We start from the raw sequence: 15,086 nt of genomic DNA, 5'->3' as shown, positions 1-15,086 counted from the left end.
CTAAGTGTAATTGTAAACACAGACACACAGACATCCCGACTCACTGCAGGTGGAAGAAGCCTGTCAATTTTCTTTTCTTTTTGTCCTGGATGAATTATTCCCTAACATTGCTTTCCTCATCTCATAGGCTAAGATTTAGCTGTATTTTGACTGATGGTAAAATTATTTACCTCCAACTTTACAAAACCCTCCAAGAAATGTTTACTGAAGGAACCACATGTGCAAAATATGCTGTTTCAGTGATTAATAACGACACTCATCTGCATATTGCATTGTTGTAAAAATAATCATTCAAAAATAATCTTTTCATGCATAACACTTCATAGCATAGATGGCTGCCGTTCACACACACACACAAACAGGATGCTAAACTGTTAAGTGAAGAAAAAGATTAGGAGTCACAGAATATTTGCTTACCTCCCATAATGAATGAATCCCAGTAATCGCTATCAAAACTCGTCTTAGATATTGAATCTGAAAAAAAGTATTTCATCATAAAATGCTACAGTGTTTTGGAAGGTTTGGTGATAATTACAGAACTGCATTACGCTTGTTGTCTGCAGGATGTAAAGTTACAGTTCCTCAAGGTACCTCTGCTCCTTTGGGAGGAGTAACTGATGCGTATGGAAATATGATTTATAGTTTAGTAAATTAAATTATGACAAGCAGTAGCAGCATGTGTTGTCTCAGTAAATACCCAAGATTTCCAGCAGTCTTAATACAACAGGTGCTGGCAAGTCTATGATCCCACCTTCTTTGCTATTAGTACCTAAATCTTATTAGATTAAAATTAGCTTCAGTACCTGTTCCTGATACAACCACATTGCCAGGTACATCTGTCACCTCCTTAGGCTGTAGCAACATTACATAAAGTTTGACAATCAGCGGTAGTTAAGATTCTGAATGCCAAAAATCAGGATTATTATAATAATAAATACATTTTAGGGGTAATATTTTTGCATGTGTATATATAGATGTATATACATAGAGGCACAGTTTGTATATACATATATGCACACACAAAAATATGCATATTGTGTTGTAAAAGTATAATAATACGAAGAAATTTTTCAATTTATTATCATGGGATTTCTTGCCACCTGAAAGGCTTTGTGTCTTTAAAAAAGAAAAACTAGAACAATTTAAGATCAAAACTCTCAAGCAGTACTGTTAAAACACAAATTCCTCAAAGCTTCATCACTTCAGTATCTGAGACCAAAGTAACCATGTAAATGATCAATAATTGTTCACAGTAAGTTTCTAGTTTATGTATCTACCACATTCTTTAGAAATCAGTGGATAAAAAAAGCCTTTTTCTCACCACACTGCAGAACTTCATGCTTAAAAATTCCTTACCATATTGAAACCAAGGAGTTTCTGTAGTAGGCCATTCCACAGCTGGGAATCATATACCTTGTATTCCAGACTAAGTTCTGTCACCAGTCTAACAGCCTGAAGGAGAGCAAGGACACGCTGCATTTTAAAATACATTCATGACCTTCAAACCTTTACTTACAAACCTTCAAACCTTTACCAGTGTAATTTTAGATTTTTACAGCATTATCAGGACCTTCAACTGCTGAAAGGCCACGACCAAGCCACTTTCAAAATTATTTTACACGTGTCAGGAGAATTAAAAGAAAACCAAAAAAGCCACCTATATGTGATATCACTTTATTTTCTAATTCTAGGAAGGCTGAAGCTTTTTTTTTTTTAAATCTGTCATTTTCATATTTTAGACTAATATGTGTATATAGAACAGATCACTTCCATTTTATGGCTATAAATCAGAAGTATTACTGTTGAAGCCTTAATAGACTAGTATACTTTTTTTTTCATAAATTATTGTCCACCTGTAAATCTCAGTGTCTTCAGTGTTAAGTTAGCTGTTTAGAAAACATACTTGGTAACAAAAAGTAATTGTCAAAGTCAAATTCCTAAGCAGAGCATAACTTAAAACCTATCCCTAGCATATTAGATAAGTAACTAACAGCTATTATCTAAAGGTGTATACCTGTTAATATTTATTTAATTCATATTAAAGTATGAGGTATGAATTCAAGCAACTTAAAAAAAACCCAAAAAACCAACCAAGCCAAAAAGGCTTCTGCACCAAAGGTCTTGCCTCCCAGACAAGAGGCAATGTATGGGTACACAAAGGTGGGCAAGTACTAGGGAATAATTATGTGATGGGCAGTAGTCAGTACATCAACAGGTTTTTGGTCACTCTGAAAGTGGAGTCTTTGGAGTAACTGCATATTCACTGGTATTTTTAAATATAATTATGAGTAGCATATCATAAGTAGTGTATGAATAGGACAGAGTACGTTGGAGCAACACCTGTTTAGAAATGCCTGTGCTATGTAGAAAGGTGGACATTTCACACAATGTGTAACAAACAAAAAGTTACAAAGGATTTAAAAATTATACCGTGGGTTCATGGCTGTGATTCTTCCATAGCCCCTTAATCATGCCTTCCTTAGGACTCTTATGAAATGATTCATAAGTATATGGAATATTCAAGATTTCAAACTCTGCCAGATAAATGCAGCATTTGAGAAAATATCTGTAAAAAAAGTCCCCCCCAAAACCAGGAGTTAATGATATTTACAGTGATGGTTATATTATAACTTACATAGTCAAGCTCAGGATAATATTGGAAAAGTGTTCTTCTGTTGCTTTAAAAAAAAATATATATACAATGTATTTGTACTTATGAAGGAGATTTTAATGAAGTAAAAAACTTTCTGGTAATTGCTTAGGGAAACCTCATTCACCTGAATGATGGATGGCTTCGATTATCTCTAAAAATAAACCAGTTACTATAACTCTTACAACTAGAATTTCATTCAAGCACAGAGACCACATATTTACAGAAACCCATATGTAGCTATTTGGTATGATGTACTCTGAAAACATCACTTCCCATTAAAAAGGCCCTAATTTCAGATTCCCAGCATAGAAATTCTATTCTAGATTTTTTCTAAGGAAGGTAGTTCTACAGATATTTTCAGAGAAACAACATTATTCTGCTGGGATTTTGGTTCCTTTTGCAGAAGACTGTCTTTACAAGATGACCCGTTCTGAACTCTGGTGAACAGAATACTATACATATGGGTAGGAGAAAACGCTTCAGTTACTTGAGAAGTAACTGCAATCTATGCAAAATGGAACAAAATATTTTCCACATAATGTCATATTACTTTCAGGTTTACAAATTAGGACTGTGATGTACTGGACTGCATTACAGTGAAGTTCAAAGATCTAATTGTGCTCTTCAGAAATAGATTTTAAACCCTCACAAAACAGATCAGTAAAAAATAGTTCTCCAAATATCATACATTTCTTCGCAATGGCTGTTAAAGACCAAACCAACATCATTATTAAGGAACACCTTAAGGAAAATTCATCTTACTTTACTTTCTCAAGGGGTTTCTTGAAGAGTGATTCCACAGTGTTGGTATCTGCCAAGTAGAGCAGACACTTGAGTGCTCTGCTCCTGTGAGCAAATGTCAACTGAGTAACACCGATGGGCTGAGAGGAGGGAAAAAACCAACACAGTGAAAAGTCACAATTGGCTGAACAACAGAAAGAGGGTTCTGTCTGTCTAGTGTGATCCTTTCTAAGATTTTTGGGATTCATTTAGTGGAAATACATGCTAAGTAACAGATTAGTTCATGTTCAACTTTTATACTAACCAGTGGAAATATTTGTCAACTTCAAAGAACACTGCTAAACCAGGTGGTTTTCTAGATTTAAGACTATTAATGCAAGCAAGAAAAATATTTGTGATATATAGTATCACAAATACATTTAGTAAGTGTGAAAGACTGAAGGTTAAGGTTCTGCTAAAATAATTATACCACTCTGCTTTAATTCTCACCCCAAAGTGAGTCGATGTATCACACTGGCTTAAAGCACATTCTAGAAAACATTTAATGAATTTATTTTTAGATAATATCAACAATAAATTTAGAAAACCTGGAGTTCAAGGGCTACTCTTGACAGTCAATAGCAAAATCCAATGAACACCATGGTTTTACTCCAAAGGTGTGGGGGGAGAAACATAGAGCTCACACAGATACATAAACTAGCCAAAATACAGATGCAAAGGCCTTAGGTTGAAACCCATAGTTAAGCAGACAACATCTGACTTCAATAAGAGGTAAAAATTTCATAAGTAGCAAGCTAAAACAAGGATTTAGAAACTTACAGATGTGGCAGATGTTGTAATTGCAAAAAGCATTCTTGAACTATAATCCATTGGGCGTGACTGAAGTAGATAAATAACTCTGCAAAAATACATTTGTTTTTAATACAAGTACAGCATAGCTACTAAAACACAATGTATCAATGTTCATTCAAATGTAAATATATTTCACTGTCAAAAAGAGATTAAGGATAAGAGATTCCAAGGATACAGAAAGCGAGAAAACTCCAAATAGCTACTTTTAAGCACTCACTCACATCTGTTAGTTATTGCAAATGGCATTTCATTGCGTAAGTATTTGACGATTCAAAACTCATGTCACCAGAAAGTAAAAATAAGAACACAACAGTGAGTTAGGTTTCTAACACACACTCTTAGGTTTCTTGAAAAAGCCAGATACAGTTAAACTTGCAAGTTAACAATAATTCGCCATATTATATGTAAGACAACGCACATACCTTCGGAGTTCTTCATCTTCCTGTACATCTCCAAAGATTTCTTGAGTTTTCTTTAAAAAGACACGAAAATCTAGTTGTGAGAATTTTCTAAATTGTTTGGATAAATAGCTGGGTCATACCCTTGCTTAAACCCTGTCTTAAAAGCTGGGCACCCCTGCTGATGCAGCTAAGGAAAGGAATTCTGGTTTTATCAGTCAGTCCTTTATTTAACTGGACGCTTTGCCAGCTAAGGAGTGGTGTTGACTGCCAACTGGTATTCTGTTAGCTAAGCTGCAACAGGAGAGGATTCATTCTCTTTCTGATTCTAGAATCAGTGTTTGATGAGGCTAATATATTTACAACTCCTTTACTCCTTTAGGCTGGCTACACAACCTTACTGTAGCACCAAAGATAAGATTTTAAACTCCATACAGAGAAGGGAAAGCATTTCAAAACATTCTCACTAGAGACAGTGGTGTGCAACAATATTGGAAAGGTATTGGAATTGTTAGTAGTCTGAATTCAGATGCATCTTAAATGGATTCATGAGTACTAAAAGCAAATTGTGCAAAATAACCTTAAGTCTTTTGCACAAGTGATAAAAATATACATATTTTGTGTAACGGGTCCTTTTTCTTCAAAACCACATCTCCCGTGATGACTTACTTCTGAGGGCAGTATACTTGGACACAGCCATTTATCCAGCAGCTTATCCCAAATTTTGTTCATATCCAAATTGTTAATTTCAGCTATTTCCTTAGCTGCTGTATGGATATCTACATAAATAGGTAAAGACAATATATTTAGAAACTAGTATTATCTTGCTTAGCATTTTTTAAAGAACAACTTTTTGCTCCTTTGAAACTAGATTACGGATACTCACCTGGATAATCTCTGCCAGTTGGATTCTGGATTCTTTGGTCTATGCTGTGGTGTTCATATAGTAAAATGATCAGATTTGCTGGTTTCCCAATAGACTTTAAATGCTCTCCAGTATTCAAGTTATGTGTTATCAGAACGTTTTCTGTTGCTGATCGCTTATACTGCATATATAATTTCTTCTGTAGGACTTCAGCTTTTTCATGTGAATCATCCTTTAGCAAAACACCACAGTTTTATATAAACCAACCTTTTACTCAAAAGCACTAGGAAAATAATCTGAACTTTTTATAGTCTAAAACAGTGAACTGGGTAGCAAGATCTGTTCTTCAGATGTCTCCCTGTACCTGTTTCTACAGGTATTTTTTCTGTAAACAGATGGTATTAACCATGCTGCTCTAGCAAGAAAACTTATTTTGAAAAAAAAATTGTAAACAAAGGTATGTCGTGAAAAAGCCAATTAAAATATGTACCACATGCACAAGTATGTAAAATTAAGACATTTTGAAGTAAGATGGAGAAGAAACTGCTAGAATTACAGTTTAATTTTGGCACAATTCTGGTCAAAGATGTGACTAAGTATCAGAGAACTATTTAGTGTTCACTGTGTCTCAACAACTCCATAGCAAGTTTCATATTTATAAATAAGGGTGAGATTATTATTCACCTTTCCCTGCCGACCATGTGAAAATGAGCCTGAGAATCAAATCAAAGCAGACTTTCTTTATATATACTACTACAAATAGCTAAAGAGTCTTGGAGCTCAAAGCAAAAGGTAATACTGCTATTGATCTAACAGCTGGAACAGCTTCCAACTCATTCTCCTGCAGCAAGAAAAATGCACACAACAGGAGAAAGAACTGATTCTTCTCCCTTAAAACTGTATATTTTTTGTCCAGTCTCCAAGAACTGTAAGCCTTATTTTCGCTAGGTTGTGAACAGAATGTTACTGGACAGAGAGGGTTCTTCTGAGGGGTCACTTACACTGTTACTTCCCCCAAAGAAAGTACTTCCTCTATCAGGGTTGAGTTAAGGTACAATTTACACACCACTATCCAAAACACAAAAAGACAAAACACTAACATCACTACCTGACTGTACAACAACAGTTTTGCAAGCAGTTTACCATTACCTTAGCTGTAGTATTCTTTAGCCATTTCTCAGCTAGATAGAGACAGAATTTCAATGCCTGAATCTGGTCAGGACCTTTTTTAAAGAAAATAAAAGGGGAGGAAGGAATTGAATTAAGTAAGTTTTCATGAATCCTTTCTGCAGTATATAGGATATCTATTTTATTTCAAAGATTTTTTTTTTTTTTAAATTAGAAGCTATTTAAAATATTACGAAAGCTCTTGGGCCTAAAGAGCAAAAAAATTTATCTATTTCAATTCAGATAATTAGAGAAGCTAGCTTAAATTTGGCTGAAATATTTGCTTTTGCTGAAGAACAAAAAAAGATGGTATGAATATGCAGAAACTTTAAGCAAGACAGGATGGCTTAAAAAGAGAGAAAACAGGATTAAACAGTGATGCTGTGTTATAAAATGGCTGTTGTTCTAGCCTACTGTTCAAAATGGGATGTAGGAGACATGCATCTTTATTCTCAAACTTCCCTGGCTTTTATCCAAGAATACTGAACAAATATTTGGTTACAGGCTAGCTTTTCTTTTCTCAAACCTTTTTTCCTCCTCCCATTACTTCACCCCTCAAGTCATCACATATGCACCTTACCTGTTGGAAATTCTTGTGCAATCTTGTGAGCAATAGCTACAGCCCACTCTGGATTAATTATAGACAGCAGATATGACTGAATCGTCTGCACGGTTTTAGTTGTTTCCTTGTTAACAACTGACGTATATCCAGTGTTTCTCATTTCAAATATTTTTGGTTTCAGTTTTTTTTCAAAGACATGTCGAGCTGCAGACATGTGTAAGGTATCCAGTGAAACCTAGAAAAACATTAAAGTAGATTAGGAGTTGTCAGAAGTTCTATAGTGAGGCCAAAATCATGTAAAAGAAAGACCAAAGCTCTTTTTTTGGGTGGGGGGAAAAGAATAATTTCAAAATAAATCCTCTCAAGATGCTGCTTTACCTTCATTAGTTTGGAAATCAACAGAAGTGTTGGGAAGGATTCCTCGCTGAGCTCTGCAGCTGCAAGGAAAAAGACAGCTGCCTATGATAGTGTCACAGTCTGCTTGCAACTTTCTCTGTGAAATTAAGCACTTTCATTTTTTTGTTAGATGCAGACCTCCATTGGGAGAGAAAGAATATAATCTTAATTATCCACACTAGCCTGGGAAGTAGGATACATGGATTACTTTTGTCTTTGAGAGGTCCCAAGAAAAGAATTTGAGGACAGAATTCTGCATTGTATATATCATCTTATCTCCACTGAAAGCCAGTTACCTCACCAGCAGCAATTTGGGAGCACAAGTGCTTTCAGAAGTACTTGGGATGAAAACTGCATTAGTAAAGAAATACAATTAATATAAAATACATACTGTAGAACTTCAAAGTTCACAGATAGCAGAGAAAGGGAATCATACGTATATCTAGCCATAAAAAAATACTGAACGTACATATGATGTTCCAGAAACATTGTGCAGTTCTAAAGAATATCAGATGAAAGGGCAGTCTGGTTTGAGCAGCTGGAGGTAAGGGAATCACATGCTCTAAAACATATTGGTGCTCTAGGTCCACAGGTGGAGAAATTCTTTTGTAAGATTCCAGATGTTTGAGGAGGCTCAAAGCCTATGTGGAAAAAAAAATAAACAAACAAAACAAAAAGCAAAAAAGCCACAAGACTACTATATTTCTCCCCGCCCCACCAGTGCCAAAGTCTTGGAGGCATACTTTTTTTTGGCAGAGTTGGTACATATCTGTACAATTTTTATTCCTGCTATGAGCAATTGCTGAGAAACATCTAGAGAACATTATTTCTTGAATGCTGTTTTCTGAGTGAGAGCAGTGTAGATAGAATAATTCAATTGATTTCAACAAACTCTTGAATAACTACACTAAAAAACAGACTACCATTAGCAAGGTAACAGCAACATATTTGGACATACCTGATTCAGGTGGATGCTGGTGTTCTTGTCATCAGCATTTTGTATCACTTTCAGGACAATTTCAATAGTTTCATAGTCGTAAGGATCAAGCTGTTCAAAATAATGATCTATTTTATAAGATCTTATATGATTTGTCTTATAAAAACATACAACTGAGTTAACTTTTTCCAATTTTTAACACTGACTACATTGACTTAACACTGAAGAAAGAGTATAAGCATCTTCTCTAAAACAGAAGACTTCCACTTCATAGTCCTAAATCCTAAAAAAATTGTCAGGATATTGCATAAAGACCAAAACCAACCAAAAAAACCTACCCAAGATATAAATTTGACACATCTATTTTTAATGTAGTACTTTGAAATATTTTCAGTGTGCTATGATTTTTATAAGTGACTTTTTTGTTTGATTATTTGCTGGTTGCTTTTTAAGGGAAGTTGGGAAGAAAGATTCCATCTGTCTTTAAAGAAAATTACATATGTTCTATTTTTTTTTTCCTAGAGGAGCAGAAAACTTAAACTTAACATTTACATTCTTTAGCAAAATTAAAAAAAAAAAAACTTTTCAAATTTCTGTGGAATTATTAATCTGTCATTCAAGTGACATGCAGCATTTGAGTCTAGATGCATACTTCAGGGATTCTTTTTGCTTGTTTTAGTGTGTTGTTTTTTTGGTTTTTACCTTGTACAATATTCCACTGAGGCTAGCGACCAGGTCTTTTGTGCTTTTCAGTAGAGGAATTATTTCTAGTGCTCTGGCTAGTAGTGTGGAATGAGGTTTCTTCTCACTGTATTCTGCAGAGTCATCTTCAGCATGATTTGCATTAGCATTCTGGAGAAGAAGTGTTTCAATGCAAAGCTGCAGTGCGGCATCACTGTCCAGCATGAAAGTACTAGGAGAGGACAGAATATTATTTTCTCTGTGACCTTTGGTGTTGTCAAGGTGCTTATTTCCTTATGAATAAATTCACCAGTATGTATTCTGATTAATACTTTTTTTAAAAAAAAAAACCAATTTGCTTATGACATTAATTAGGATCTATTTAAACTAAAATAGATTTCAGTAGGCATGGTTGTTATTACAGCAACAATTAAACACAATTGATTTGCTTCAGTTGTTACCTGCAGTAATTCAATATGAGATCTGTGTCTACTTTTGGATTTTGTACCAGCGTTCTTATGAGTTCCTTCTTCCTTATTGGTGGTTGTCTAAATACAGTCTCGAAAGAAATCTACAGATAAATAAACACTTTATCTTCCTCTCAAAGAAGTCTTTTAGACAATATCAAGACTAATTCCTTATATAATTAACCTTTTATGTTTTCTTTAGTTTCAATCCAGAGATTTTTTTAGAGCAGGAAAAAGCAGTGCATTTGCTGACTATGCCCTGTGCCAAATACTTAAGCACTTAAAAATTCTTTTATAGCACCCTCAACTATTGCATTTCTCAGTTTCTGAGGTTTATTTAAGCAGACAAGCAGAAAGAAAAATTAACAACAAAACAACCCCCCAACTTTCCTTACATTTGAATGGGAAATCTGTCTAAAAATCACACTACATTTCAGCATATACTGACATTTAATCTGTTAATAAAACTCTAAAATAAATAAATCAATATATAAACCAAACTTACACCAAATTTACCAAGTTGGATACCCCATTCTGCATCAGTAACCAGTTCCTGGAATTTTTTCTTTTCTTCTGCTTCACCATATTGGTTAGCAAGCTGTGCTCCAACCAGAGCCACTGCCTAAAAGGAGTGAGAAGGGAAGCGAATACAAGTATAATAAATAATCTGAAAATTGGGAATCCTAAGGTCTAAATCCTTAAGAGGAACTTAAAACAATTCATAGATAATCACACAACTGTGTAAAATAAAAACAAACCTCATAGAAGGTAGTATGAGGATTACCCCACCTCCTGCACTGGCAGTTCAAAGCTACTTTAAAATTGAGTTTCTTTCTCAAACATATATTTTTAGTATTGTACTAGTGAAACTACAAAAGGTATTTTTTAGACATCATCTTTTCTCCAAGTATATGTCACTCTCCCCATTTCTTTGTTATGCTTTACTTCTCCATCTTCCTTTTAATAGACATATTTATTTATTCATTCCATTCTTGACAACTGCTGTCAGAGAATAATTTCTCCAAAATACAATGTAGGTATAAATTATGGTGGGACCTGAAATACACAATTTAAAGCTTTGGAGTAAGTCTTGATGAGGTAACCTCATTACAGAACCATTTACAGAACCATTCTGTGATTCTGTAACCTAATGCTTGGACTTACATCATGCTAACTATTCACAGCAACTGTCTGTGCACAATCCTACACTGTGGTAAAGAGAGGTAGTGTCTCTCTCAGCAGTGCCCTAAATGAGGAACTTGTTCAAACAGCTATACCCTTAATAATGGCAAACTGTTGCACTTCCATATGATATTGCTGATGTCTTTTTTAAAGAAACTCTTTAACATTCTCTATTTGCTGAAGAAACACATTGCCTTGTGAATTTACCAAAACTTTTCTGTAATTTTGCCATGTATTGTTTATGACATCCCACAGCTTGTTGAACATATCTTCCTTGGGTAAAATTGTACAATAACCCAATGCCAGGTTGTGATCTATGAGACGACAGTTGAAGACCTGTGTTTTAGGGGAAAAAAAAAAAGTTATAAACTTTAGGAATTTATTTTAATAGTTCTCTTTGTATAAAGTATAACATAGAAAAAGTACTCTGTAGTTTAGAGGTGTATTGGGCCTTTAAACCAGAGGGAAAAAAAGAATAAAAATGCATTTCAAGTTTTAGAACTTAAAATCTAAATATACTGAAGCCAGTCTAAAAGTAACTTCCCTTGGTCTAAACTGCCTTAGAAGATAATATATTGCAGGTTTTGTAGACAGCTTTTTTTAAAAACTCCCCTCAACTAGAAGAAGTCTACAAATCTAAAACGAAACCAGGATAGAATATGGGATAGGGAATACCTACAGATCATAAAGGCCGCTATTATAATTTAAGAGTCCTTAAAGGATCCCATAAAGATGAAGCTCCCACTGTCTATAACCTTCCAGGCAGAGCAACTAGTGTACAATCAAAGAGCCATAGTCTGTAAGAGGCTCAAATATGCCAGGGCTACAACATGTGGCTGCCAGCAAGGTGGTCTCTGGTCAAAGGCTGTCCAGAAGCACGTGCTCCAGCTGTGGTAGGAAGCAAGGCAGCTGGGACTGCAGAGGCCAACGCTGTCAGGCCATCCAGCCCACCCTTGCCCCATTCTGGTACTGGGACACAAGGCTGTGGAACCCAATCCCCTCCCACCACTGCAGTACTGTCAGTGCTTCCCTTCACCTTGTCTATGGTTTTCCAAGCTGTGTGATTTTCCCAGGATGTGTGGGTTTTGTGGTGTTTGGCCACAGGACAATTTCAGAATGGGCTTCTGCAATAGGAAGGGTAGCCCCTTTCTTGATAGAACAGAAGGAGCTCACTGTTACCCTTTTCAGAGCATTCTTACCTTGTGTAGTAAGGTCAGGATGGTGGTCATAATTACTGAAGTACTCTTCTGTTTCATAGCAATGAGAAAACTTTTGGTTTCAGCTAGCGTATTGCCATCATGTAGCTGTTATTTAAAAAAAGCACATGGTTAAAAATCAATTCTAAGCCTTTAACTTCTCTTGTCGTTTATAGCATAATAGGAGGTAGTATAGTAATTGTCTTTTCGGATTTAATTAAGGTATTATAAAGATCTCTTCTAGGTAGAAAAAGGATTTCTGTTTCCCAGAGCTTTTGAACTGAGGAGTGTTTCTTGAATATTCTACTTGCAACTTTTCCCATACTAACCAATGATAAAACAATGTGAAAGAACATCATAAACCATTGTTAACATTCATTTTATTCCTGGCCTCCCTGCAGAGACCAGAAGTTTAGTTCTGAACATACTTTGCAAAGAGAAACAGAGGACCATGAAAAATAGGGAAGAAACTACTAGCTCCTTTCACAAAATGAGTCAACATCCGATCAAGTCGTAGTAATTTTCAAAAGGTCATGGCAATAGGCTCTCCCATACCTACCAAATTCTTATATAACTACTCTAAACTTGTTAATAGTTGGCATACTTCTAAAAATTACTCTCAGCAAAATTCAGCATCGTCCTTGCCCTACCTTTTCACTCAGGGACAAATCCATGTTATTTGCTATGCCATGCTGAAGACAGGATCCAAACGAACAGACTATGAGCCTCAAAGCTAACTCACACTGACTGCACTCCATGAGGTTCTGTAGCACTGCACAGATGGGAGTTCTAGCTGGCAGCAGAAGGTTCTGTCCTGTGGTATGTTTAGAAAACAAACAACCCCAGAAAATAATTAGTAGATTTGTGTTAAGTACATTATTCTTGAAATTAATATCAGAGCAGTTCCTTTTTTTCTTCATTAAATTTATGACACAAGACCAGCCTTAGTTTCCTTTGAAACCTTAAATTTTCAGGGCTTTTAATTTAATACAGAATCTCATTTTAGTTCAAAAACCAGAAGCTGGTCATCTTCTTGGAAAGGCTCTAATGGATCCTAGCTCATAACGGCAGAACTTCTGAAGTACAGGCTTTGACAACGTGCCCAAAATCACATGCCTGAATGGTAGCAATTACCACCCAAACTGGTGGTGTCTTCTGTGCTGCACCAAGCTATCCCCCTAGAATATGGCTTTAAGTGGAACATTTAGGCACCTATTTAAAAACTATGAGTTAGCCATGCTTGTGTAGGTTTAATTTAAACCTCACGTTCTCTAGTCGTCTGGTTTATGCTTTTAGCATGGTGAATCTGCCATCATGATACCTTTAATAAATGAGCAGTTTGCCAGGCTTGTAGACTCCAAAGGATACAGCTTCTTCTCTGAAAGACAGACAAAATAGATATCAAAAAATATTCAGTGCTTCTTTTAGAGCTGAAAGTGTCTTTTTTTTTTTTTCAGCACCTACAACATTGTAGAGTTCTGTTTATAATACTTCAAATTTTCAAGAATTTGTGTGTATCTACAATGGTATATAAAGGACAATCTTTTTCGAATAAGCTGGAATTCATCTTGATAAAATCCTGTCTCCATTAGTGGCTACCAGAAGATGTCTAGAGAAGATCATAAGAACAGGGCAAGTTTATAGTAACCCTTCTCCAGAGCATTCTCCATGTCATCAGGTATTTGTCATTCAGATTCTTCCTGAACCAGAAAAAAAAACAAAGTCATCTTCACATTCTATACTCCCCCCAATGGATATTTCTTCCATGAGTTTGTCTAATTGAGATTTCTGAGGTGATAATTTCCACACACAAGCGGAATTATTTATATTCCTAGCCAAAAATAAATATGAAACACAGGTTTTTATATTGACTCAATGTTCAGGAAAACAAGCTTACCACAAAGAGGCAGGAGAGCAGAAATAGTTTCATATGCAACTGGAAGAGCTATCTGTGGATCAAGAACTATCCCATCTTCATTAAAGAAGTCATCATAAGTCCACTCTTCATAAGGATCTTTATCTCCTCCAAAAGATGTTGTCTAAATAGGAACATTGTCAAAAGTACACACAATAAAAAGAACAGCTAATAAGTCTACTAACAAACTAAGTGTTGCAAGAGATTCCAGTTTTTGAATACAGGAATAGAACATGATCTATTTGAAAATGGATTCTACTACACTGCTTTCTGTTAAATGGCCAGTGGCATTAAACACGTTTCCTACTTAGAGCGGCCACGTTTCTCTTTAATGTTGCAGTTATTTAGTTGTACAGCTAAAATGCATTTTTAATTAATTTAACGGAGGCTTTCATAAACATTCTTGGCCAAATATTATAAGTAAACATTTTCCAAATGGATTATTTTTTAGAAAAACAACATTTAGCACATAAATATACTTGCCTAACCACTTTGATCTATTCCACTCAAACTGTAAGAGCCCATTCATGTCAAGTAGCCTAAAGCATTGCTTGATCTGAACAAAAAACAAAGAGGCTATTCAAGAACTTGATCCATCTTAAAGTTTTACAAAATTGTTTGGAATGCCTTCACAAAATACAGGCATTCAATAATCAAACCCTCCCTGCCATATTTTACCTATTTAAAAAAAAGCAAAAGCTTTTTTTAAAGTCAGCTCTCTATGCTCTCTAGCAGTCCTGGCAGCAGCTATTCAATAAAATCACTAATATTTTCAGTCACATTAGAGGGATTTATTATACTGAAATGTAAGTTTCAGTATAAGTAAGTTTTCAGTATGACACAGCTACTTGTGCCATAGCTGTACGGCTTTCAGTACTCAAATCAGTTTACTCCTTATGCTGAAGTACACACATATTCAGGGAACTTTTTATTTGTAGAGCTGGGTGGGGTTTTGTTGTTGTTTGTTTTTTAAACAAACTGATTCAATATTGCTGGAGAGATGGGAGAAAAAAAAATGTATGTACAGTGAACACTATTCAGTCAATCAAGACATTACATATATTAAAAAAACAT

At 35.2% G+C, this 15,086-nt stretch overlaps 1 protein-coding gene across 1 annotated transcript in view; it reads right to left on the bottom strand.

Moving 5' to 3' along the window:
• The window catches only part of KNTC1 (kinetochore associated 1), a 39,683-nt gene that overhangs the window by 4,926 nt on the left and 19,671 nt on the right, over positions 1–15,086 (bottom strand). The window contains exons 37-57 of the mRNA XM_068412353.1: positions 13,995–14,136; positions 13,419–13,475; positions 12,748–12,911; positions 12,101–12,205; positions 11,109–11,237; positions 10,225–10,341; positions 9,714–9,823; positions 9,274–9,484; positions 8,593–8,682; positions 8,104–8,275; positions 7,617–7,675; positions 7,257–7,473; positions 6,659–6,732; positions 5,531–5,741; positions 5,314–5,423; positions 4,669–4,718; positions 4,214–4,292; positions 3,416–3,534; positions 2,431–2,566; positions 1,357–1,452; positions 418–474 (exon numbers count right to left, since the gene is read on the bottom strand). Of these exons, the coding sequence (XP_068268454.1) occupies positions 418–474; positions 1,357–1,452; positions 2,431–2,566; positions 3,416–3,534; positions 4,214–4,292; positions 4,669–4,718; positions 5,314–5,423; positions 5,531–5,741; positions 6,659–6,732; positions 7,257–7,473; positions 7,617–7,675; positions 8,104–8,275; positions 8,593–8,682; positions 9,274–9,484; positions 9,714–9,823; positions 10,225–10,341; positions 11,109–11,237; positions 12,101–12,205; positions 12,748–12,911; positions 13,419–13,475; positions 13,995–14,136 (2,505 nt within the window). The remainder of the gene's footprint in view (positions 1–417; positions 475–1,356; positions 1,453–2,430; positions 2,567–3,415; positions 3,535–4,213; positions 4,293–4,668; positions 4,719–5,313; positions 5,424–5,530; positions 5,742–6,658; positions 6,733–7,256; positions 7,474–7,616; positions 7,676–8,103; positions 8,276–8,592; positions 8,683–9,273; positions 9,485–9,713; positions 9,824–10,224; positions 10,342–11,108; positions 11,238–12,100; positions 12,206–12,747; positions 12,912–13,418; positions 13,476–13,994; positions 14,137–15,086) is intronic.

The sequence above is a fragment of the Nyctibius grandis genome, chromosome 14 (assembly GCF_013368605.1).
Source record: "Nyctibius grandis isolate bNycGra1 chromosome 14, bNycGra1.pri, whole genome shotgun sequence".
Taxonomy (NCBI): domain Eukaryota; kingdom Metazoa; phylum Chordata; class Aves; order Nyctibiiformes; family Nyctibiidae; genus Nyctibius; species Nyctibius grandis.
The sequence above is the reverse complement of the archived record's forward strand: the minus strand, read 5'-3'. Positions and strand labels throughout refer to the sequence as shown.